At 45.7% G+C, this 27,086-nt stretch overlaps 1 protein-coding gene across 1 annotated transcript; it reads left to right on the top strand.

Moving 5' to 3' along the window:
• The first annotated feature begins 814 nt into the window (after positions 1 to 814).
• Positions 815 to 13,274, top strand: LOC120846091. Its single transcript, XM_040217762.1, has 2 exons — positions 815 to 871; positions 11,631 to 13,274. The coding sequence occupies exons 1-2, from the start codon at positions 815 to 817 to the stop codon at positions 13,272 to 13,274; spliced, it is 1,701 nt and encodes a 566-aa protein (XP_040073696.1).
• Positions 13,275 to 27,086: the final 13,812 nt, after the last annotated feature.

Raw genomic sequence — 27,086 nt, forward strand, 5'->3', positions numbered from 1 at the left:
GCCTTTTGCTTTGAAAACACAGAATACAATTTAACTCCCTTCTTATTCAGATATGACACGACTAATTTCCCGTAAAACTCACGGCCTTGGTCCGTGCATATAAGCCTACTTTTCTACATCCTACGAAAGACGATTTAAGCGCTCTGACGACCTCTTCTCCCGTCTTTCGAGCGATCGGAACGGTGGAGAGAAATAGAGAAAACGTATCGATCACAAACAAAATGTATCTTTTTCCATCATTATATTTGGCAATTTTTTGGATTTACACAAGGTCCGCCTGATAGACGTCTCGAAGTCCCAGGGACGGTGTTTTGCGGTATAGACGAGGGCGTTTGGTTTCCCTAAACAAGGTGTAAGCGACGGATCCCTCTAAAAACTTTTCCGCCGTTCTTCGTCCCGCATGTCTGGCAAGTCTATTGACTCCAGCGAATGATGCGGGATGGGCTTCTCTGTAGTACACCGCTTTGCTTTCCTTCTCTGACGACGGCATCTCGACTTCCGCCGGTAAGACTGAGCGCGAAAGGCTGACTGGTCCAGGAAGTTATTAATTACGGCGGAAACTGCACCTCTCACCCAGGAAGGTTGTCTATTGTAGAGTTCGTAGCGTAGTAGATCGGTTATGTTGGATTCCTCGATCCTTTTTCCGTGAACAACCAACTTTCCATCGGGGGTGTAGGCAATCACCGACGAAATGCTCTCTAAGAGCCACTGAACCTTCTTTCTTCGACGCGGAAAAAATGAGGAAGAAATTAGCTCGTCGTTGAAGTAATCTTCGTCTAAAATATGTTCCATGCCTTATCGAGCACTCGTTTAGATGTCCATGGAGCAGGATCAGCACAGGCATCTGCAGCAGCAACAGCGAAGGTCGAAGGTGAGTGCGGCGATGATGAGGATTCTTGCTGCTCCGAGGAACGCTTCGGCGAAATGTACGGAGAGGAGGATCCTGGTCGACTGGTCGATCCTGCTTTGACCACTCTTCCTTTAAAGCGATCGTAGTTTACGATGCTCGTCGGCAGATTTTGTCTGACCAATAGCGTCGCCACACGTTCGCAATGAATGGGAACTGGCATCTGTTTTGCTCGCGAAATTAGATAAGAAACCATATCAATGATATTTGACTCATGGAGAGGCTTCTCGTCAATTATAATCTCTAACATGCGTGGGTCCCATGCAATCACCGGTTTTAACAAATTTAGAAGTGATTGACCTTTCTCCCTATAGGATTTGCTCAAAATATTGACGACTGCATCGATGTCGCAATCTTCCGTGACATCATTCGTCTACGACATTTGTTCTCTCGTAAAGGGAATCGTTTCCTGATGCATGACGTTGTTAATATTCGGATTGTACGGACGTAAACTTTTATGAAGCATCTGAATGATTTTTTTCAGTTTGACGTCATCCGCTTTCCCGTCTTGTCTTAAAATATCAGGAATATGCTCTTCTTTGTAAGGGATGAGATGGTATTTCTTCATTTCCACACTCTGATGGCCTTGGCGATAGCTCTTCCTCCGAGCGTTGATAACAGACCCAAGAGAGCCGGAAGGATCAAAGGTAAAAAGCCTCCTTTCTGTATCAATACACTTTTTATATTCTCGTGACCTTTCTTTCGGTTTCCCAATGATCTAATGAGGGGTGAAAACCTCTTTACCTTCCTTTTTATAATTGGTGTGAGTGGAACGTTTCCTGTGCAAAGGTTTAAGCAAATTTCGCGAATGATGTTTAGATGTCCCTTTTTGACGTCACGAAGAAGGACTTTGTCTAGACGATTTAGCTTTGGACAAGAGGTGCAAAAACCGTGCATGTCCCTTCAAACGATTCATGAGGAAGTGCCGTAGACGACTTCTGGTCCCTCGTCCGGCAAGATCCTTGTTCTCACGCAGAAATTATCGGGGTAAGTTTGTGTCATGTAGATCAGGATGTAACTGAATGGTGTTTTACACGCGTCCGAATATATATACGCGGAAGGACATGCCCTCTCTTCCCTCCAAAGAGCTGTCGAGATAGTACCTGGAGTTGATCGACTATCCTCACCGATCGGAATATCGTTAGAGCCGTAGAATTTAAGCTGATTGTAAGAAAGTATGAATCTTGGTGAAACATGTTCTGAGTAATGAAAATGACGGAGGCGTTATAGTGGTGAGCAGCGCCGATGAAATACTTGCATATCTCCTTCAGTTTTGTCCTATTCGAGAGAAAGTCGTCGAAAATAATTAGCGAGTTTGTTTCGGGATCCAAATTTCGTGGAATATCCTTAGTGAACAAAACGTCCGGGTGATCTTTAAAAAACGGTTGCTCGTAAACGTACACGTAGAAAATGACGTCCAACTTCTTATCAAACATTTCCTTTCTATAATGCAACAATTTACGAACATACGTGCTTTTGCCTGATTTCGAAGAACCAACCATTGTTATAGACGCGGGCGTCTCAAATTGGAATTTATTGAGAACGACTGTCATGACGGCCGGTTCGCAAATGTGAAAGGCAGTGTATCTACACCTTTCTATATACGCCGGATACATTTACCACTTTCCTACAAAAATAAACGATGAGACGACCCGCCAGCTTCCTCGCGCTGGCTTGTCATAAACATAAACTCAGAAGCAGCCGACCCTGGTGTCGAATTCCCACTTGGCACGCGCAGCCGTTCGTCAGATCGTAAACAGATTGCTTTAAAGCGAAGAGCGGAAACAACAGAAACCGAATACGACGCACGGTGTCAAATTCGCGAATGTGGAGGCTGTCACGTCCAGACATGTCTCGTGGTGCCAATCGTTTCGTAAACAGGTTGCTATAAAACTGACGGACGCCCACCGTTTCTTCAGAGCGTGCCACTACACGTGAGGTGAGGGGAAAAAATATTTGAAACGCTTTTATTTTGTTTTAACATACATTTTTATTACAGGAGCCCACTGCCGCCACCGCTGACCCAATGATGGAGAACGTCGTGGACAAGCTTAACTCCCTAAAATCGCCGTCAAACTTTTTAAGATGGATCTGGTTCCGTCTGATGTCAAGCTGCCTGTGTTAGACAGCGGACATTTGGACACACGTTGCGGGCCGTCCGTCTTCGTATCCCTCCAGCTGCCAGACGACATTGTCAAGGTATTTTTGCCTAAACGCTTTTCAGAGCTCAGTGACGAAGAGCTTGAAAGTATGCGTCACATGACGGGATTAGTTCTACAGAAAAGCAAGGGCGACGGACGGTCACCCATTATTGTCTTCTCGAAGTTGGACATTTAGCTGTCTTTTCTTTTATTTCTCGGAAATGGTAACCTGTCATTTGTGTAACGTACGGGAGAGGCAACAATATTTCAGCGCAGAGGCATTGCAAGTTCATCTGGCTCTAGTACACAATGTTCCCTATTAAGATTGCATTCAATTTTGTGAAGGCCTCTGTGCTTTTCGAAACTTTACGATGCGCTATGATATGCATTTGCACGAGCGCGACGACGAGGCTCACGACGCCTCTACACTGTTCCGTCATCACTCATATGCAATGTCCAACGTGTTTAGACATTACGGAATGCCGCTGCGTTTTTTTTATCACGTTAACCGCAGAACTGACACGACTTAACTCCGAAGGCGAATTTGACTTTAGCGTGCATTACTTTCACTCTTTTGTTCACACGATCTTGGCCGAGGGTAACGTCGCCAGCGCCCTGCACCCTTACAAAAAAATTTAATGAATTTCTTTTGAAAGTTTATGGAGTCTACTCATTGTGTCTTTTAGAGTCTCAATAGAAATGCAAATGAGTTTTGTAACGAATCCGTAAGGAGTTTACGAAAACTATTGGCCACCGCGTTCCAATTGATGTTTCGACGAAGCTACCGCATAAAGTTTCTAATGTATTTCATATGAATATAATTTGAAGGTCTATTGACACCATTTTGAGTCTGTGTTGAAAAACAATTGATTTTTTGTAACGAGTCCCTAAGGAGTTTACGAAAACTATTGGCCACCGCGTTTCAATTGAGGTTCAGCCGTGCCACTTCATAAGAATTTCTAATAGATTTCATTTGAAAGTCTAGATACACTGCTTTGAGTCTGTTGAAAATCAAATGTTTTTTTCTACCACGTTGTACTTGAGGTTTTGACGTGCCATCTCATTAGGTATATTCCGACGAGTCGGAATATACTTAATGAGATGGCCCATCAAAACCTGAATTGCAACACAGTAGAAAATAACATTTGATTTTCAACAGAGACTCAAAGCAGTGTATCTAGACTTTCAAATGAAATGTATTAGAAATTATACTCCTAGCGTGGGTTTCTAGATATATGGCTCTAAGAGGGAAGATGGCAATAGGTTGCATGACATGTGGTCCGGATCTAACCGTTGTTTTGAGGGAAGGGGAAAGTGAGTGCAAGTGTCACTTTTATGTATGCCTTTATACGCATCAGTGTTCGGAAAACGCCTGCATAAAACCGTGTGAAGGAGTAATAACTGGTTTATTAAAAATGCAAAATTCGAGTATACGGTACACTGCCTTCGTGTCCATGGGGGACCTTGTACTGCCTTCGTGTCCATGGGAGACCTTGTACTGCCTTCATGTCCATGGGAGACCTTGTACTGGTAACCTATAAAGAAAAAAGATGCACAGTTACACGTTGATCTGCTTATCTAAACTTCAATGTCCGCGCAAGGCATCCTGTTCACAGCGCAGCACTACCTCAGCGCTGAATCAGTATTACAAACCGGGACATCAGTCCTTTATGAAAGGAGGACCCTCAGAACACACGATACAAGCCATGGAAGTAGCAGTGACTCGTTGCCTTAACAGGACTGAGTTAGCGCTGCACTGTATGTGTGAACCAGCCCTAAATGCGGAAAGTCACATTCAAAATTCCTACATTTTTGCTCACCCAGGCACGTAATTTACAAACTACCTTGATAGTTTGATGAGTGGCACTAATAACATTGTCAGGGGCTTCATAATGCAAAAGTATATTTTGCCCCCGAGTCTGCGAGAATCAATCGCTCACTGATTTTGCCGCCGCATTGCACTCTTTTATTTCGGCTTTTGAAAAGGTCTACCAAAGATAAGCGAGCAGATGTTATCGCTTATGAAGTTTACCAAATTTGAACATAAAGAAGTTGAGACTTATAAGCATCTCGCAGAATTAACATGGCAATTTGGGCCAACTGATCCATGATCGTAGACAAGCGCTGCAAAAAACACATGGACAATAAGTGGTGGTAAACACTGGCGCCAGTGTTTTATGTTCAATTGTTGTCCCTGTATATTTTTATTTACTTTTTTTGTTTGTTTACTATCTTGAACAAGTCTTTTTAATCACAACGGACAGGAAGGAAACTGTAATAGGGTTCTATGCGGATCATAAAGCCATGCTCCGAATGGGTGAGTGTCAACTGCAGGTTTCACAACCGTGGTGGATCCAGGGGGGGGGGGGGGGGGACACCCCTCCCTCCCCCCTTCTCGGAGGGCAATTGGACATGAGTGGACCCCCCTTGCACAAGAAAGAATGGGAGAATAGTATCCTTAAAAATTTTCCGCCCACCCCAAAACAAAGGTCTGGATCCGCCACACTAAGTTTCAATTATTGGGAGGATCGAGACATCAGAGGCCGAGTTCAAAAAGCAAACTTACGATAAAAAATTGCGTATGACAAAACCCGAGAAGAAATCCGTATTAACAAAACAAAATTTGTCGCAACTTTTGTGTGACTTACAACGAACTATTACGACATTATCCAAAGTGTTTCACAAACTTTTTAGGGCAAACATGGCCGCACATCACTTGGCTATTTCGCCGCGACCAGCAATGAATATAGAAGCGTGGGCAAGAGGCATGTGTTTTGCGCACTGTTCACATGCATCCCTACTTGAAGCAGTATAAGGGCAACGCTAAACTACACACGGAGGATTCAGCCGACGAGTCTGCCGAGCTGTCCATCCTGCCCGTTAGAGCTAACAAGGTGCAGGACTGCGATCAACGGCGAGATACGCCAATGAATCAACGAAAGCAAATGCCACAGAAATCTTCAGCGCACCCAAAAGGATCCTTCACCTATGAATGGCGTGAACCTGATTTGGTGATCACTAGCGCCCCCTCGTACTTCAGTAGTGATTTTCAAAGTGGTGAGCAGCTGTGCGACCCTACCACACGAAAAGGCACATTCCTGACTGGATGTGCCTTTTTAATGCCAAAGCATTATATGTCCATGGAGCGGAAAATCCGAGTTGTACCAAACGTTAACAGAGGAATATAAGAGAGAATAAAATGTGCTTTCGCGGCCGAGATTTGAACCCGGTGCTGCTGTGTGAGAGCCGGGCATGCTAGCTGCTGTGCTATCTCAGCCGCTTCGGAATGCGACATTACTCTCCCCTCAAAAAAAGCTTGTCCCATTACAGCAAAAGATGGCATGTCTTTACCCGTTCTTTGTCCCTGTTTATCTGAGGCTGTTTTTTCATCATGTTTGACGGCAGCGGCGTTGATGTGCCCGAAAGATGGTCATAAAAATATGTCCTCGGCTCGATGACACCACACTTCACGTGACGACATGACGTACCATGATGTGTGACGCCGTATGATGTAACGTAATACAAATATTAAAGGGGCACTTAGTTATACCTACGTGGATTGAATGCGAAAGCATTGCCATTCCTAACAATAGAGGGAAAAAAAGGAAGTGTCGTTAGGAATGGAAATGCTTTCGCATCCAATTCACAAAGGGATACCTAAGTGCCCCTGTAATATTTTGTGTGGAGTAGAGCTCAAATAAACGCCGTACGGTGCAGTATATCCATGATTAAGTTGCTGCTAGTCGTGAGGCTTAATGTTTTGCACCAACAATACCGTAGCTTTTCCTCGATTGCGACGAAGTGCCACTGCGCTACGAACTTGCTAGAAATTTCTGCATATGTGACCACTTTCTTCTGGAAACCTATGGTGACCTGCCACTCACTTTTGGCCAAAGAACAGTGAAAATACCAGATGTGCAAACTGCCATAACAAGCATTAAAGTAATCAAGATGGGGGTCATAGCATTAGCTTCCCAACGTGGCGAGACTAGCACAGGATTTCTGTTACTCGCCGTTTAAGACAGGAGTCAACTTTTTCCGGTCTGATCTTGAAAACAAAGTTTGGTTCGGTTAATTTTGTAGCAGAAAGCCCGTGCTTTCCCGTTTGTGGGGTCATTTTCTCGGTTCAAAATATGATGCAGAGTCCTTCCCATAAAAATGCATGGGTGCCCGCTAGGACTCTTCGAAATGGTTAAATTAACTGAGGTCATTATACTCTGTTGCCACTCTAGAATAGCAGAAGGCCCTCCCACAAAGCCCCTCACTCTTTTTAATAAGCAAACACTAGAGAGGAGGAGAGCCGAGAGGACACCGCCAATCATGGCGAGCAAAGGGAATTGTGGCAGGGGCTTGTGCTATTCTATAGTTGCAACGGACTATAACAAACGTTTACAGTACTATGAAAACAAAAAGACCAAGTATGCACAGAAATTCGCAGGAAGTGTAGCAGGGACAGAATAGAAAAAACTGCAGCTGCAATATTTACCCTTTAAATTTCCCTCAACAGCACAGCAGAGATGACATGCTGGTCGGCAGCGCCTGGAGGGCCACCCCCTTGTACTGGGAGCACATGTAGTCTGAAACAAACAACAGACAAAAAATTAAATGCATGGACAATCCGCACATGCTGTTATTTCGCTTCATTGGCCGCTTCAGAGAAAGCAAGCATGCACTTGTCCAACCATGTCAACTGCTAGCCGAAACTTTCTGCCACCAGGATTAAGATATTGCTTGCGCTATAAAAAAAACATTTACACACTACCCAGCTGGCACGCTGAAAGTTCAAACATTGAAGAAAGTACAACAAAAAACTTCAATGCAAGAGCTACATCTCGTGGACAATACACAAAAGTATGTTCAGTGTAAACCTTGGTGCACCGCAAGGCTGATTTACCTCAGCCAGTTTGGAACATCTGCAGTTCCATTCTTTTCAAGATATTATGCCTGAAAATTTGTGACAAATTAACTGGGTTAAAAATTTTTAATCGACACCCGGCCCAAACATTTAGGAAGTATACTAGTGGGTTAATTTCTAACTTACCATAATTATTTTCGGCATCCTGAAGGCGTCGCTTCAGGGTCCAGTTTTCATATTGGATTTACCTCGCCCACACAGCTGCAACCACACTGAAATGTTTGCAAAGTTTCAGGCAGGGTAATTAAACGTCTGCAGTTTCTCTGGAACACCGCTGTCACAAATTTTGTCTTTTTTGTCATTTTGGTCTGTTTAAGGGTGGTTTGGGGGGAGGGTCAATTACAATCCTCGCACATGTTTACCTGAGCGTCAAAGGCTTGAGCTCGGATGAGGCTATACTCCTTTTCATACTTAAGGTGCAACGCTGTCAAAGCTACTGGCGCGACCGTGGGGCTTGATCTTGTTGATCATTTGAACGCCTTCTCGCGCAAGCAAAACCGTAGATGAAGCCACGCACTCGCGCCAGTAGCTTTGACAGCGTTGCACGCTAAGTATGAAACAGAGTATAATGCCGGCCGAGCTTCAAACCAATAGGAAGAGGAAGACAAGCGTTTCGGGTTGACCAATTACGAACCTGTGACAATTGCATAGGTCATTCAACACACGTCTTATACCGCTTAAACACTGTGTCGAACTGCATTTTGAAGTCAGTCCCAATTCCAACAATGTATGGACAGGGGCATTCATTTCGTGGCATGCCTTGAAATTAATCGAAGTGACGCAAGCTGGGAAGACACTGCTGCTGCTTCATTTGGGAATAACTGCGGCCCTCGGCTTGATCACATCACAATTGCAAAATTAAAGAGAAAAAAAAAAAGAAGCGAAAGGAAGAACTGCTTTATCAAAAGTTCTAACCGACAGATGTAAGCCCAGTTCAATTCTAGAAAGCCAGGGGACCGAAGTTTGTCCTAACAGTACAATTTAGTCCACTTCCATAACTTCAAAACAAAAGATGGATATCCTATTCAACCATTTTGACTGAAAAGGAATATTGTCTCTGCATGAACCGAATTCCAAGGAAGTCTAACTTCGGAAATGTAATGAAGTATTATCAATGCAATCAATTTATAGTTTAAAGACATCAGTACACTGCTAGACCAATAGGACATTTCCTAAAGCAACGGACTGAAAGTAGCATTAGGAATTCAATACGTGCTCTGTTGACATGAGCTACACTTTCTCGGACCATACACAGAATGAGTGGCAACTTTTACGCTACAAATAGATCCAAACATTAGGACAGATAAAGCAAACCCAACTAGTTAAAAAAAAAGAAAAAAAAAGAACATTGTAGCTTAACGAGAAAATAAGGAGTTTTAGAATATCGGGTGCCACTTTACCGCGCGTTGCGGACGGCAAAATAGCGAGGATTGCGGCGAAGAGTTTTAGAATAGCGTTTCTCTGAAGGGGACCCCCCCAAACGCAAGCATCTCGCGCTTAAAACGCCACCAAGATGTCGCGACAGCTTTTATTTGAAAGTTAGAACGTTTTATCTTGAAAATTAAACAAGCTTTTTGTCCAGAGTAACGTTTTTATAATTTTTTTTACACTCAATGGCCGCATGTTTTGTTTTTGTCGCTGCCAAGCTGCTCTGTTGTACTTACGAAGCCCAGACGATCCACTACCCAGGCATGCTTACATGTCTGCCGCGATCGTAAGTACACGCGCCTCGATAGCTTTGCGCCTCGATAGCTTTGAGCTGTGAATCCAGCGATCCGTGGCGTTTTCAGTACGCTTCGACCATACCGACCGCGGTCGCCGAGTGCGACTCACGCAGTTCCCGAGCGGGCGACGGCGTCGAAGACGCGATCAACAGAGATGTCGTGGGCGCCGCCTTTTGCGGTACCCACGCTATTATCGAGAAATAACGGACCCCGAAGCTCGAGTCCGAAGCTTGTTTTGGGTCTGCGCATGCACAGCAGCCACGAGATTATTCTAAAACTCCATAATGTTCACTTCTCGTTCAACGCGTACAATGCAAACAAAGAAGTATGCTTACCATCTGCGTTGAGTTGCTCGTTCTGTCGCGTCGTCGGCCTTCCGCGCTCTTCTTGAACATAATCATCACAAGAGAAAACTTCACAGATAGATAAACTTGATTAAATTAGCACATTTCCATGTCCAAAGGCATTTCCATCCCGCGACACACCCAACGGTCGCAAAACTGGCGAAACTGGGCGAAACTGGCGAAACCATGCCGGAAAAAGCAAAAAAAAACAAAGAACTGGTGTCGCTACCGATGGGGCGTCGAAGACGCGATCCTTAAAATATGAAACCGAAACCAGTAAAAGTTACAATACTGAAACCGAAACTGACCAAATCGCGATAGAGGGGCGCCGTAAATAGATCTGTTCACATGATGCATCTTCTTGGCGAATCTTGTGTCGCGAAACTAGATTTCGGGAAACAGATTCCCCGTCTGAACGCAACCGAAAAAGTGGCGCGCCTTCGAAAAAAGTGGCGAGTGTTTCTCGCTTCTGGAGCAATTTTTCGCTGAAACCTCACCGACGCCCGTCAATCTCCCGAAGGAAAAACGCGGACGCTGCCAATGGCCGCTCGACTTCGCTATGACGTCTGACCTTCGAGGAGGAGCGAGCTTTTGGAGGAGTCTGATTTTTGGCCGATTCCGTATCCGAGCCGAAGCCGAAAGAAAACAAAACAAACATGTCGAGCGACAAGCCCCTATGCGACAAGCGGCGAAGCGGTGCATACGGGCGACGAGTCTTGGTCCTACCCGGTTGCAGGTGAGTGAACGGCGCCTACAGTACGGATTGGGGCCGCGGTGCAGATTCGTCAACAGTCGCGGCGGGTGCAAGCACTGTATATAAACATGATGACTGGGTATAACGTTCTTTATTAGCGGTGCAAAAATGTCCGAAATGCTTCGAGATCATCTCGCGGTTTTTCCCGGATTTGGCAGGACTAGTAAACCCGTTCAGCTGAATCTGACGAAATTCATTGAGTGGCATTAATAAAACAGGCTGTCTCTTCACACTGTGCGTACTTCATATCATTTTGATGCGAGACGCTTAATATTCCCGGTGCAGACAAGGTTTGGCGAAATTCTCGTGAGTCAATACGTCACAGGTTTCGCGCGTCAAACTCCACGTGTGAACAGGCCGATTTCGCGAAATCGTGGTTTCGCTAAACTGTGGCGCGTTGAAGACATACATTGTTTGAATAAGCCTTTAAAAGTAAAAGAGGGTGAATACAGTTATTATTTTAAGCACAGGAAATAAATCTGTATATCAGAACTAGCACCGACGCGCTATTTGCTTCGGGTGCAATGCAGTAGGGAGTAGATTAATTGATTTTTTTTTTGATAACACCCATTTCAATGTGTAATGAGTAAACACAAAAGAATTGATATTGATTGGGTAACGATAAACCTCACTTGAATTTGTAATGAGTAAACTCAAAAGAATTGATATTGATTGGGTAACGATAAACCTCACTTGAATTTGTAATGAGTAAATTCAAAAGAATAGATATGGAGTGGGTAATGATAAAACTCATTTAACGATGAGTTTCTTATGAGTTTCATTTGACTCTATAAAAACACATTAGAAGCTCAATTGAAACTCATTGTTCATTTTTGTAAGGGCAGCTTGCCTGCGGCGAGATAAACGCCCGTCTAGAGCAGTATCAGGAACATGGGTCGGGTTTCGCGCTCATCGCCATCCAACAATGTAGCATCACAGTTGGACGTTTCATTCCCCAGACGGTCGGATGTCAAAGTTTCACTTTGCAGAAGGAACTGGCAGAAAAACAGTGTATTTTGAAAGTGAACGAACGCAATAAGAACTCCGAAAGAAAAATGTTCTTCACCTTTTCCTTGCTTGCGGGGTTGCATCACACTCAACATAAAACGAGAACTTCCTCATACAGGGACCATCTGAGCACATACTCGTTTCCTATAAACTATCCAGTGACGCTTCCAGAAGACGTAGAGTTTTTCGAAAGAAAAAATCACGTGTCCATCAACGTGTACGGTTACGAACAGGAAAAGAAGTTTGTCTATCCTCTCAAAATCAACGATCACGAGTTGGAAAAGCATGTAGATTTGCTTTTGATTGACGACCACTTTGTCCCCATTACCAACTTCGCCGGGCTTTTCGAAAACAGGGCAAGCTACCGACTCCGTTGTAAAAGATGCATGATGGGTTTTCGTTTTCGGACTTCTCTAACCAGTCATTTCGCCTTGTGTAAAGAAAAAAAGCGAGTCCGAACGGTGTCTCCTAAAAAAGGGGACGCGCTTTATTTCCGTAACACACACCTCATGGAGCCTTTCTCATACTTCTGCGTCTACGACTTTGAGGCCATCTTGAAACCGGAAAACACGGGTCACGTTTACGAGAGTCACGCACCCAGCTCGTTTTGTATTCTAGTGATTCGTTCTACAGACTCACGAATCATGGAACATTTCTTGTATCGAGGCGAGGATTGTGTCGAGCAGTTCATTTCCATTCTCAATCAAATGTCCAAACTCATCCCCGAGTGGATTAGGAGCGATCTCACGACGGTCAAAAAGACACAGAACTCCGACAGTCACTGTGATGTATGTGGCGAGTCGTTCGACAGACGTAAAAGAAAGGACAACGATAATTTTACCGGACCTTACAGGCTGTGCCAAGGCTGTAATTTAAACGACAGGAATAACAAAAAAGTCATTCCCCTGGTTGCACACAACCACTCGCACGACCTTGCCTTCATTTTACCGAAACTACATTTATTCGAGTCGAAAGATATCAAGGTTCTCGCCAGTAGCTGTCAACAGTTTAAGCGACTCGACGTGGGTAACCTACGGTTTCTCGGCAGTCTAGCTTTCCTCCCCGCGAGCTTGAACGCACTTGTGCAGGGCCTCCATTCCAAAGGCTTGGAAAACTTTCGCTGCCTTCGTGAAGCGTTTCCTCAACATATTGAGTTGCTGGCACGTAAGGGTGTGTTTCCCCACGATTACATAACCGACTTCAGCGTCTACGATGAGCCCGAGTTGCCACCACGTGAGTCGTTTTACAACAAGCTTAACGACGCTCACATTTCTGAGAAGGATTATCACCATGCCCAGGTCGTTTTTGACACGTTCAAGTTCAAAAACGTGGGAGAGTACAGTGACTGCTATTTGAAACTCGACTGCTTACTTCTATCCGACGTAATGCAAAATTTTAGGAAATGGACCCTGGAAACCTACGAGATCGATCCCCTGCGTTTCGTGTCGCTTCCTGGCCTCAGCTTGGCCTGTGCGCATTAAGCAAACAAAGGTCAAACTTGAATTGCTCAACGACGTCGACGCACATCTTTTTATCGAATCGGGTTTACGAGGAGGAATCATGCAATGTGCAGTTCGACATGCGAGAGCTAACGTTCCAACCAGCGACTCGTTCGATCCTAACAAAGAAGCTTCTCAAATGTTCAACCTCGATGTGAACGGTCTTTACGCGTCAACGATGAGACAACCGCTTCCGTACGGCAATTTCCGATGGCTCAATCGCGAAGAAATCAATGCCTTTCAGCTCGCTCGGGTTTCAGACGACTCATTCGCTAGTTACATCTTGGAGGTAGACCTAGACTATCCAGAGGAACTACACGACTCGCATGCAGACTTTCATTTGGCTCCGAAAAAACAAGGGGTTTCTTCCGAATGGCTTTCGTCGTATCAAAAGGCGCTAGTAAATAGTTCTACCTACCCGAGAAAGAATCTGAACGTAAGCTTCTTTAAACCCTATTTCCCAAACGTAATTACATTATTCATTTCCGAAACCCAAAGTTGTACCTACAGCTAGTGTTAAATCTAAAGAAGTTTTATCGCGTCCTTCAGTTCTCCCATTGAGCCTTTCTAAGAGAATTTACCGACTTTAATCACAACCTGCGCAAGCAGGCTACCAGCACCTTTTAAAAAAAACCTCCCAAAGCTCTTTATGAACTCGATCTACAGAAAGGCGATTTAAAATCTTCACTAGCACAACGAGATTGTCATTAGCGTTTGCGAGAACGAAGTAGTAAAATATATGCAAAAACTTAACCTTAGGCAATTTACGGCGATCGGTCCGTACGTGGTCTTATTTCAATTTTTGCAGAAAACTTTGCATTTGAACAAGTCACATACGCAGGTTCCTCTATCCTAAAGATGTCTAAGATCGTCATGGATGATTTCTTTTATAGTCATATCAGGAGAATTTACCCGGATGCTCTCACTGCAAATAGCAACACAGGTTCACGTATCCTCCGAATCAGCGGTCGGACGTTGACGAGAGGTTTGCAGACATTACCAAGAGCCACCTAGATACTTCCGGTTACCTGTCCCAGCATGCCTATTCGCTTCGAAACAAAATGCGACTTGGAGTTTTCGAAAAAACCTGCCGAAAAACCACATTCTAGGATTTGTCTGTCTCAAATCAAACACCCATGCGCTCGATCTAGAGATTGAAAAACTCTGTGTCAGGGCAAAAGTAGGAAAAAGATGCGAGTCACCGTAAGCTAACTAGCGATTTTTACCTTCAGACTCTCAAGACCCAAACTCTGCACACTATCACCCAAAGAGTCATTGCTCGTAAGCAAAATGAAAACAAACGTTTCGTCGTAGAAAATATTGGATTGAACCCCTTCGACAAAAAGCGTCTTATTGAATACAACGAGCTTTCAACACTTCCTTGCGGACATTTCAAACTCGGGGAAATGTCGTCCTCTGAGGCAACCGGGTGTGTTCAGGAAAAGTGTCATTATGACGGTGTATTTATTTTAGGAGTGAGCATTGATCTGTTTCGAATATTCGACATGTTACCCCTCGCCTTATGTACTCAATAAAAATGTAATTCCGACACGGTATTTTTATTATTTTCAGAGTGTATATATTGAAATGTTTTTTTTTTTAAATCTGACTCTTGAAAATGTTACTCCACGATAAAATCTCATCATTTTAATGTAATCTTATAAATTGTTATACTGAAATTGTTTATTCATGTCTGTTTTTATGTAGACCGTTTACAATGCGTATGACTGCATCTAATAAAACTATTCAGGCTTTACGTTTTCTGTTTTTTTTATATTTCACTAAGATGAGATTCCCAAACGCTGCAGCAGGATAGCATTAACTTGGGAGATAAACATATTTTCCGCAAAACTACAGGTACCGAACGGTCGTTCCATCGATGATCGGTTGGCGAGAACGTCTTCGTGCGTTTGGGGAGTGGTACACCGCAACACAGAAGAGCGTCGACGTATGGACAATGAAGTCCACAGGCACTTGGCTTGAATTCTTGAATTCTCTTTTAGTTGTAGAAGAAGCTGGAAAGGTTTCGGATTAATTCATACAATTCTTCGTGTATTGGAGTCGTACCGAAACTGTCAAAATAACTTATCGCATTGTCCTTTAGACATAAAAAAAGAGAACTATAGTGTTTGCAAGAAGGTGATCTCGGTGCTGTGTGAAGCACGTAAAGACCCTGGGTTGGTCTCTCGTGGCTAATCTCGTCGCACGAAAAAGTACCGCGAAACCAGGGACGCGTACACTAGTTCCAATCAAACATCGGATAAAATTCATGGTCTTCCATTTCTTCAATTAGCGATCCTGACCCCCGACTGCTTGCCAATTTCCAAAACTCGTGGTTTTTCTCACATAAACAAAATCGTGACTGACTTATTTAGGTCCTTCTTGAACGTCAGGGTGAGTCTCACATCGGGGTAGAGGATCTGACATAAACTATGATCTTCCTTGTTGTGCATTAACATGTAGTAGAGAAGAAAATAGTCTTATGAGAAAGCGCCTTTATAGAGCGGAAGGTCTTTTCGATTGGGTCGATGCAGGAAGTTCATATAGGCCCTTTGTAGTGGTTTTAGTACATGAACACAAAGCGGTGCCAAAAGCCGGCGCCGCCATGTTGCACGCTCTGGCGTGCGCGCGTGATACCCCACGATAAGCCCGTGATAAAGGAGATCGTGCTTGAATTCGGACGGGGCTGGTCGTGTCTGTTTTTTGATCCTGAGCCGGCATTCTCGGACCCACAGAATATTACAATGGCGGCGAGGATGGGATACGAGAAGGCGACGAGGTAAAAATTTTTTTCCTTCCCAGATCCGTCCCCTCCTAGCATGATCTCCACGCCCGATCACTGCGCATAACGTCTGGTTTTAGTTCAAGCCAACCACCCGCTGCTTCACAGTCTTTCCTTCGATTTGCATTGTCAACCACCATGTCGGTAGCAATCTTGCAATTTCTCTAACGGTAGGCTTCGACCCTCAGCGTGCTTTGACTATTTCCATTTCCGTGGTTTCTTTTAACATTTGACCATCCTGACTCAAAATATCGCTTTTGGAACGGCGATTGTGCCGCCGCCACCCGTCTATCTACCTGTTCCCGACACGCCCACCCTTGCGTGGCCCGCATGGAAGCATGCCTTCACCGCTTTTCTTGGCGCTTCGGGTTTCGAACAGATGGAACAGCGTCGTAAAAAACAACTCCTGTTTTCGTTGCACGGCACGGAAGGCCAGCGTGTGGTTGACGCATTCCGCTTGGACGATGCACCGGAGACTGAGCTCAATGACGACTATGAAATATTTTTGGAGAAGTTAGAAAAACACTTTGAGTTCTCGTGGTCCGTAACACTGGAAAGAAAGAAACTCCGTGCTAGAGTCCAACGTCCCGGCGAATCAGTCTCCGAATACCTCGCCGCATTACGTCATCAAGGCTCTTTCTGTAGCTACGGCGCTACGTTAGACGAACGCCTGTGTGAAATCTTTTTGGAGGGGTTGGATTCGAAGAGAGTTCAGGACCGCATTTTACGTGAATGCGTCGGAGCCGAGGTACCCACCCTGGACAGAGCGTTCCAGCTCGCAATACAATTTGAACAACTGGCGAAAACGACTGAATCGTTTCAACGCCAGACGAGCGCGGTGTCGTCTTTCCCTGTTAACGACGGAAGCCGCGGTTTGGAACCGGCAGCGGTCCAAGATATTCATGCGTATGCTCAGTGGCGTGAGAATCAAGATGGCGGAGCTTCCGTGTTGCCCGCCCAACTCTATCACCAACATGGTCACCCTCCGTGGTCTTCCACCGGGATCACCCCGTCGGCGCGAGGTCCCGGGGTGCCGTGGGGTCAAACATCGTCTGACGGCCACCTTCCCAGTTTCCAAGGGCGGGCAAGGTGGCCAACAGTCCGCGAGCCTCCTTACCGGGCGAGGGAGAAAGAAGATGCAAGCTCTCTCTGTGCGTGCTTGTTCTGTGGCCGGCGCGACCATGCTTGCGAGTTCTGCCCGGCACGGAACGCGACGTGCTTTCTGTGTGGGAAGCAGGGACATTTTGCTCTGGTTTGCCGCAGTCGTCAAGCACAGTCAGCAGCATTCATTAACGATGAACGGCAAGCATCATTTCCAGTGCGGGGTCGAGGACAACCCTGGTGCCGTGGACAACTTGCCGGACGCTACCAGAGCGGCCGTTTTTATCGACGAGACGGATCGACCCATGTGGGAACTGTCCATCAGGAAGTCCTGCCGAGTGTGACGTTTGACCAGCACGAGGTGTCGGTGCAGTCTACGGATCGCCTCGCACGCGACACGGGTCTCCGCAACGTGTTCTTGGCAGATGTCCAGGTAAATGGCACCCCTCTCAAGCTTCTTATTGATACCGAATCTTACGTCTCGATTTTGAACGAACAAAAATTTAATCATGTAAACAGGAAACGTAAGATTAGGCTTCATCGTCCACCAAGAACCTTAGTGCATTATCTGCAACAGCCCATCCCCGTACAGGGATGTTTCTTTGGACAAGTGGTTTTCAAGAACCGATACGCGCCGCTGGAATTTTACGTGACGCGTACGGGACGATCATTGCTTGGAACCGACGCAGTGCGCGAGTTGAGCATGACCTTATCTGGAGCTGAGTACGATTGTTCCTATGTGAATGCAGCTGTAAGTGGAGCAGAGCTACCTCGGAATGCAGGGCCGGCTGGCACTCCGCCACCAAGTCACCAACCTCCAGTTACATCTAGCAACAACCATCCATCTTCAGTACCGTCGGGTGCCTACGTATCCAGACCACTACAACCTTCTTATAAGAAACAAACAGCTCCCAAAGTCTTCGAAGAGTGTGACCACAGACCGTCGGCCAACTGCAGTCCAGATAGTCATCGTGCAAGTCAGTGTGGAGCCAGTGGTCCAGAGCGTCAACCTGAAGATCAGCGTGGTTGCAGTGTTCCACAACGTCATACTGATCTTCCTGATCCTCAAAGTAGAAAGTTATACCAAAAGCCTATTCCTAAACAAAGCAACCTTCCTTCGAAAAGTCTGCAGTCAAGTCTACCACCACGGGAGACATCCCAGTTACCCCCGGGATTTGAAGACTTTGAACACCTCTTCGATCCCGAGTTGGGCCTGGTACGGAATGAGACGCACAAGGTCAAGGTGCGACATAATGTTCCACCAGTGCAGTCAACGCTAAGACGTCTTCCTCTAACTCTTCGTGACGCCGTCTCCGAAGACATCTTCAAACTGGAACGGCAAGGAGTCATTGAACGCCTCAACGCTTCGGAATGGGTCTCTCCCATCGTCGTTGTCAAGAAACAAGACGGAAATATCTGGATGTGTGTGGATCTGCGAGCGCCAAATCAAGCCATCGTCATCGACGCTTTCCCACTCCCGCACATCGACGAACTTTTGAATTCCCTCCCAGGAGCAGCCGTCTTCTCCAAGCTAGACCTTGCATCTGCGTACCATCAAGTTCGTCTCGACCCCGCGAGTCGAGATCTAACAGCTTTCATCACGCATAAAGGTCTTTTCCGTTTTAAGCGCGTATGCTTCGGACTGGCATCCGCACCTGCGGCGTTCCAAAAGATCATGTCGAAAATTTTGGAAGGATGTCAAGGCGTCCAGTTTTATCTCGATGATGTCATCGTCTACAGATCTTCGCAGGAGGAACATGATGTAAACCTCCGCAAAGTCTTGTCTTACATCTCGCGCGCAGGAATGAAGTTAAATCGGAAGGGTGTTTTCAATGTCCGTGAACTCTCATATTTGGGGCACCGTCTCTATATGGAAGGGATAGCACCCCTTGCATCGAAGGCAGATGCTGTTCTGAATTTTGAGACTCCGTCCGACTCTGCAAGGCAGAAAGCATTCTTGGGACTTGTCGAATACTAAAGCAAATTTGTCCCGCATTGTTCCAGTGTGGTCGAATCTCTTCGTCGTTTACCCCGAAAGGGCGTTCGTTTTGTCTGGTCCCCCGAAGCGGACGTGAGTTTCCAAAACATCAAGAATTGTATTCAACATGCACCCATTCTAGCCATGTTTGATCCGTCTCTACTCATCATCGTGGCTACAGACGCTTCTCATTACGACCTGGGCGCCGCCCTTCAACAGCAGCATGGGGACCATCTTGTCCCTGTCGCTTTTGCCTCCCGATCACTCACGGATGCTGAGCGGAGGTACTCAACTGGGGAGAAGGAAGCTCTCGCTTGCCTTTGTGCCTGTGAGAAGTGGCACGTCTACTTATGGGGACGTCCATTTGTTATTCGAACGGACCATCAAGTGCTTGTGACGCTTATATCTAACGAAGGATCTGGCGTTCGTCCGTTGCGCATCACAAGTTGGACGGCGAGACTGATGAACTATAATTTCCGTATGGAATATCAAAAAGGATCTACAAACTTTGTCGCGGATGCGTTTTCACGACTACGTCGCCAAGACGCCGAGGGTGGTACTTTGTTTGAAGAGGATGTTGTTGCTCTCATAGAAACGCCCTTGTCACGTCAGGAATTTCAAGAGGCTACCGCCAATGACACCGTTCTTCCTAGCGTCATTCGCTACACCACTAAGTCTTGGCCAGAGGACAACAATGTACACCCAGAACTTCGACCGTACTTCCACGTACGAGATCGGCTGTCCCTCCCTGACGGAATACTTTTTCAAGCGGGGAAAATTGTTGTCCCTGAAAATCTGCGAGACCACATCATTCAACTGGCTCATGAAACTCACAAAGAGATTTCTAGAACAACAAGCATCATCAGAGAGCAGTACTGGTGGCCGCGAATGAACCAGCAGATAAAGTTCAAGATAGAAAACTGCATAGTCTGTCATTCCACCGACAAGCCGGTCAAAGCAGCACCAGCACCTCTTCAGCCGATCAAATTTCCTGATAAATTGTGGGAGAAGCTCGGGATAGATATCGTGGGCCCAATAGAACGGGCGCCATTAAGTCAGCGGTTCTTCATTGCCCTCATGGACTACCACTCCAAGTGGCCGGAAGTTGAAGCAGCAGTTTCCGTGACCTCATCTACAGTTATAAACTTTTTGAAAAACATCGCGCGTGAGGGATTACCCTGCGAAATTGTCTCAGACAATGGTGTCCAGTTTGCTTCGAAAAAATTCCAGAAATTTCTTCATCACCATGGGATAAAACATCTCAAGGCATCCCTGTACCACCCCCAATGCAAGAGGGCAGGTGGAAAGGTTTAATAGAGTTCTAAAGTGCTGTCTACAGTTGGCCGTCGTTCAAGGCCGTCCTTTACCAGATGCGGTCCGTGATTATCTGAAGACGTATCGTCGGACGCCGCATGCAGCAACTGGAGTTGCACCATCGTGGCTTCTTCACGAAAGAATTCATCGGTCGAAACTGGACCTACAAGGAATGGAAACCAGGTCACTCCCAGTAGATTTTCCTGAGACACGTGCACGACTGCCACAACGTGTGCAGCAGTACCAAGAAAAGATGAAATCGTATTCGGACAGTCGTCGAGCTGTTCGACGACCCCAGTTCGTCCCTGGACAAGCCGTCCGGATTTTTCAAGCATCCCATCGAGGCAAGTTACAACCGAAGTATTCAACTCCTCAGATCATTCAGAGACAAGTAGGACCTGCAACAAACGAATTTGCAGATTGACGCCACTGGAACGCCGCAAAATTAACGAAGACGCCACTGAAGACAGAGCGAGAATATTTCGATTCAGATTGGGAGGATGACGATATTGATGTGCACCCTTTTTCTCAACAGTCCGGTCTTTCAGTACCAAACACTTCGGGTCCTGGCCCTGCCCCGTGGCTGGATCTCTTCCGTTTTCTGCTGTGGAGCCTCTTCTGCAACCGGTTCCCGGGTTGGCGACGTCCCCTGTTCTTGGATAAGGGCCTACGTCTGAGCCTGGTGGGGCTCCGGGTCCTCTTGCTAAGTCTGAGCCTGGTGGGGCTCCGGGTCCTCTTGCTGCGTCTGAGCCTGATGGGGCCCTGATATCCACTGGTGCAGCTGAGCCTGTTGCACGTGTTCTTGACGTCGAGCTTCATACGCCTTTGGTCCCTGAGCCATTGGCTGTTCCTGTCCCTGCCGCTGTACTGCGTCCCGGCTCCATAGTTCTTCCTGATGCTGCACTCACCCTAGAGCCTCGGGTTGGCACTGTTCCTGACTGCGAGCTTGCACGTGCTGTTCCTGCTCGAGATACCGGTCCCGGCACGCCTTCAAAAGACACTGAGCCTGTGGAGGTTCCCTTTTCTTCTGCGACCGGCCTCGCTGACTCATGTGAAGAGCCATTCAGACCAAGATCCACAAGTACTCCGGTCCCGTCCCTGACCGGCTCATCACGTTCAATGCCTCCTTTGGAGGACTCCGTAAGTGCTTGCGGACCTGAACCAACCATGGCCGTTGCGACGAATCGACCAAAACGCCAACGAAGACTACCGGAGATGTTGAAAGACTATGTGCTCTCGTTCTACAACACTCAAGAGTCAACACCGGAGAAACCGGGCCAGGAGGTGGGACCAGAGGTATCCCCCACAACGACACAGAGCTTTATACACTTCACAAGTCTAAGGTTTGAGGAACTTGCAGAATAAACTGTGTATACGTACGAACAGTGCTCTTTCGGGCATTTTACCCAATCCGAGGGGGAAAAGGAAAATATCATAACTGTGTTTTAAGCTTTGCTTCAAAAAAAAAAAAAAAAAAAGGAAGGGCAAATGTAGTGGTTTTAGTACATGAACACAAAGCGGCGCCAAAAGCCGGCGCCGCCATGTCGCACGCTCTGGCGTGCCCGCGTGATACCCCACGATAAGCTCGTGATAAAAGAAATCGTGCTTGGATTCGGACGGGTCTGGTCGTGTCTGTTTTTTGATCCTGAGCCGGCGTTCTCGGACCCGCAGAATATTACACCCTTGTATAATGATCCCGATTTAAATTGAATTTTTTCCGTCGGCTGAAACCCAACGACATCCAGTACGGCCGTTTTCAGTTTGAAGTGTTTAAATTTGAATGGGTTCTGCTCGTGACTTCCCTGAAACGATTAACTCGTTACGAACGCGACGACGAGCTTAGATAGGACCCGATGAGGATAGAGGTCGTCGAGAGCGATATGTGACACACCGGGAGAAACGGTTCTGGTTTCGTTCTCCACTCCACGTAACAGGTATGATTTGGGAGTGGATTACAGTCGCCTTTCGATTCTGAGAAGCACCGTCGGGGTCACTTGGACTCGTCGAATATTTTGACCGATGGGAGGTTGCTGACCAATGTGCTTTTGTTGAATCGTCGAGCAGCCAAGGGTGTGATATTTCTGGTATTTTGTCGCAGTACGATACGGATGTTCACACCGTTATGTAGGTGCTTTTCTTGCTGGCAAATGTCGCTGAATATCGACCAAAACAGATCGCGAAAGGTAGATTTCTCGGTACCCTTGAAGCGAGCCGCGAGTCCCTTGGCATCCGGCGGAATTTACAGTTATTCCGGTGTATTCACTGGGTCTTTTCGTAGAGCACCGCAGAAAGATAATGATCACTACTTACCTGGTTTGCGTTAAGCATAATGTCAAGCTATGAACGGTAGGCATAGTTTTCGTACTGGCAGATCAGAGTTTGATTCAGATAGACGTGTAGGTAATGAAAGAGGGAGCTTCCAATGGCCTGAACCGCAATTCCTTTATCGTTCGTAAACGACCCGTCGGATGCAACAATGCTCACAGGATCGCCATTGGCTCGAACGATTTTAAATTGAATGTGAAGGCAACTCGATTTCAAATAATAAAGGTGAGGACCCAAAGAAAGGACGTGAAATTCCAAACGGACATGGAGGTTGCACCAACGACGAAAAAGGACTCAAGGTATTCCGATTCTTCCAGGGCAAACGAAGTAGGCGGCAGAAAGAAAAGTTCTAATTCGCCGGTTGTACACCAACAGGATTGTTCGTGGAGGGTGAACATTTTTTTTTACATTCTCTGGGTATCAAAAAAGTCTAGAACCTTCCGTCTCTTTTCTCGTGGGCATACTAAGGAAGGTTTCTCGTACTTCTTTTTCTTTCTTTTTTTTTATGACCTGCACCGGAGAACTTTTGCAGAAACTCGTTCCTCGTGTTTCGATACGTTTGGCCAATTCCTTCCTCGAGGGCGTGACGAAGCGAAGAACCCTGTCTTTTGCGCTCTGCTACGTCTCTGCTGGTTGCCACGAGTCTTCGACCGAGGTACGAAGCCACTCGCTTTGTAAATACCGACAATATTCTTTGATAGATGTCGGTCTGTGGACCGCTGCCACTTGGAACTAAGGCCCGGACACGAAATTCTGCAAATGTTTTTCTCCGGAACCGGAAAAATGGTCTACACAGCACGGTGCAGACTTGACGTGCATTTTCCGAAATTGAAAGTGGCTTCCACGTGACCGAATCCATCTAGAAATGGAATGTAAGTTCCTTTCTCACCAACGAGCTCCAGACAAATGGTGTTGACCTCCTTTAAGATCACCCTCTTATATTTTAATAAATTGAATGAATATATTATCATCTCATTTTGCTTGGTCGCCACGAAAGGCACAACTCTCTGGAGTGGGGCTTTCACATCACCGACGTGTTCTGATTCCATGATATCGGAATACGTAAATATGTAATTATTTGGATATAACTAGGGTTCGGAGTTTTCGGTTTAAACCGATAAAAACCGATAAAAGTACGCCGAATGCATTTTCGCAAATTCGGTTTTAACCGAAAAAGGTCACTTTTAAGTTCGGCATTTTCGGTTTAAACCGATAAAAGTACGTCGAATCCATTCCCTAAAATTCAGTTTTAACCGGGAAAGGTCACATCGACCATCCAGTCGTACCTCAAAGCCGTGGCGCAAAAGTGGAACAACAGTGTCTATCGAAACGTGTCCGAATGTATGAGATACACGGATGCCATGACGACGTTTTGGTTTAATGCGATCATCGATCGGAACGTGAAGTCCGAATCGCCCCATGACTTCGCCATGTACGAGCGTGTTTTCTAACTCGTTTTAAGGAAGACTGACTTGGTAGATGCTTTGCATGTTGTGTTGTGTTTCAAAACGTCGCACCGTGTCTCTCTTGGTGGTCACGATTGGCTGATTGGCCGATTTTGGCTCAGGCAGTGCTTCATCTCCTCAGCTTGCCAGTGTCTAGTGTTAGCGTTGAGTGGACATTCTCGAAGCTCAGGGTCATATTAACAGAAAAGAAAGCGCGAATCAACGAGGAGAACCTGGAAAAGTGCATGTGCGTGCACTATAATACGATCACGTAATCCTGATGTACACAACTTGAAGTTCCACGTTTCTTCGGCATAGGCTTCGTATCTGACTTGTTTGTACTTCTAAGTTTTTTGTTGTTTTTTTCTCTCTCGTTTTTTTACAGTTGCACACATTTGCCAAATAAAGTGTCCATTTATTTTTCGGTGTATCTGTGCCGTCATTCTCTGGGTGATCACAAATATCAGAGCTAAAAGGTTCATCGGATCAAGTCTCCGTTGGTGTTTATTTCATATTCACCAAAAAAAAAACGATAAATTGTCTGGGCATAAATATATGCCGAAAAAAACCGAAAATTGATTTTTAATATAAACACCGAAAAAAGTACGCCGAATTTTAAAAAAATAGAAACCGAAAACGCGGAACCCTAGATATAACATGACTTCACGGCAAATGTGGTGACGGCCTTTTCACCAAACCTGAGGATGCGTGACAAATGCTGATTGATCACTATATATCCAATGTGATGGAACTGCAAAGCTACGAGTTTTGGGAAGAAGCTATGACGAAGCAACATTTGTGAGGGAGGGAGTTTGAGTGTACATTGGTATGGCACTGGTTGTCGCGTCATTAAGTTGTTCTGGTTGGTTGGTTGGTGGGGGTTTTATGGCGCAAGAGCATCTTAGGCTATGATGCTTCAGATACATACACTATTGCAGATAGGGTTTCGAAGAGGATAGAACTTTAGTAGTTGATGATAGGTTAAAACTATGTGTATGACTTGTAAGTAGTTATGGGCATGAAGTTGGGTGTAAAATCATAGTCGGTGTAAAAGGCCGATAGCTTTCAAGAAGCTAAAAACGCTGTGATGCGGAACTAATGGTTCGTTGCCAAGCAAAATAGGGAGGTTTAAAGGCGTATGTTCTTTATATGGCTGAGAAAAATGTTTCCGTCGGTCTAGGTCATAAGCAGGGCATTCTAATAATATGTGTGCGACAGTTAAATGGTTATTGCAGTGCCCGCACTCTGGGGCTTCCTCCCTACGCAGAAGGTAGCCTTGGGTGAGGTGCGTATGCCCTATCCTTAGCCGACAGAGGACAACCTCATAAAAGCGTTCACGGTGTCTTGCACTCTCCCACTCACTAAGCAGTGGCTTTACAGTATGCAGGTTGTTATTTACTTCTTCATCCCAGTCTTGCTTCCACTTCTCTCTTATACGATGCCTTAAAAGTCTGTGATAGTCTTTATATGGAATGTCATGCAGTTCGACTTCTTTGTCACCAGCAGAACCGGCTGCAAGGTCTGCTTCCTCATTACCCGGTATACCAACATGGCTAGGGACCCAGCAAAAGACTATTTTAATGTTCCTTTTGGAAGCATCAATGATTTTATTCTGCAACTCTATGATTATTAGGTGTTTAGAGGTATTTAGTGATGAGAGCGCTCTCAATGAACTGAGTGAATCAGTATACACAACTGACTTCATGCTCTTCGTTTATATAATATGATTAACTGCCGGGCGGATACCACATAGTTCACCTGTTAAAATAGTAGCTGTATATGCAATTCGTTGAACATCGCGAACAGAGGGGCCAACCATAGCACATCCAACGAACGTTTCTGTCTTGGTGCCATCTGTGTAATACGAGATGTGTCCAGCATATCTACTTTGGATTTAATAAAATTCCTGTTTGATGCATTCTGGTGGGGTGTCTTTCTTTCTGTACTTAGTGAAAAGTCACACAAAATTAGGCTATATTCCCACGGAGCTATTGCTTGAGGTACGGGGGTCACGGGCATTGTAGTGCTCAGTCCAACCGAATCTGCTGCAGCTGCATTTCTTATACTAAAAGGCTGGATTACAGAGGGCGTGTTGTCAAAGGTGCGCTTATACCTTGTTTCTTCTACAGCCTCGGGTACAGGATGCAGGGTAAATGAACGTATTCTAAGGGAATACATAAACCCCAAAGCAAACCTTCGCTTCTCCAGAGACCATTCATTTGTCTCTGCATAAAGGCTGGGGATAGGCGACGTGCGAAATGCACCTGTAGACAGTCGCAATTCCTGGTGATGAATGGGATCAAGCATTCGAAGAGCTGAGGATCTTGCCGATCCATATACACAGCTACCATAGTCGAGGCATGAGCGAACCACCGAACTGTAAACTCGGAGAAAGCAAAGACGATCAGAGCCCCATGAGGTATGAGAAAGGACTTTAAGAATGTTTAATGCTTTCTGGCATTTTACCTTAAGATACTTAATATGAGAAAGAAAGGACAGTTTACTATTAAAAATAAGCCCTAGGGACCTCTGTTCCGGTTTTGTTGGAATTAGGGTGGAGTGCATGGTCACCGATGGATCTACTGTAGCTCTCCGTAAGCGAGAAAAGCAAACAGAAACTGTTTTCTCTGGTGAAAACCTAAAGCCGTTTTGATCAGCCCACTTGAGCAGATTGTTTACTGCTAATTGGACCCTACGTTCACAGAAAGCAATGTTACAGGATGATACGGATATCTGAAGATCATGAACATAAAATGAATACGGTACGGATGATGGGATGGCCCGGGCTATCGAGTTTATTTTTATTATAAAAAGGGTGACACTCAACACGCCTTTCTGGGGAACACCGT

Source organism: Ixodes scapularis, unplaced genomic scaffold (genome assembly GCF_016920785.2).
Source record: "Ixodes scapularis isolate PalLabHiFi unplaced genomic scaffold, ASM1692078v2 PGA_scaffold7__128_contigs__length_106722199, whole genome shotgun sequence".
NCBI lineage: Eukaryota > Metazoa > Arthropoda > Arachnida > Ixodida > Ixodidae > Ixodes > Ixodes scapularis.

What these genes read in the sequence shown, in the direction of transcription:
- LOC120846091 (XM_040217762.1), top strand. Translation starts at nt 815, where the DNA reads ATGTCCATGGAGCAGGATCAGCACAGGCATCTGCAGCAGCAACAGCGA. An exon ending in AGCAACAGCGAAGGTCGAAG is followed by an intron (nt 872 to 11,630) that starts GTGAGTGCGGCG and finishes TTGTAAGGGCAG; the next exon opens with CTTGCCTGCGGCGAGATAAA.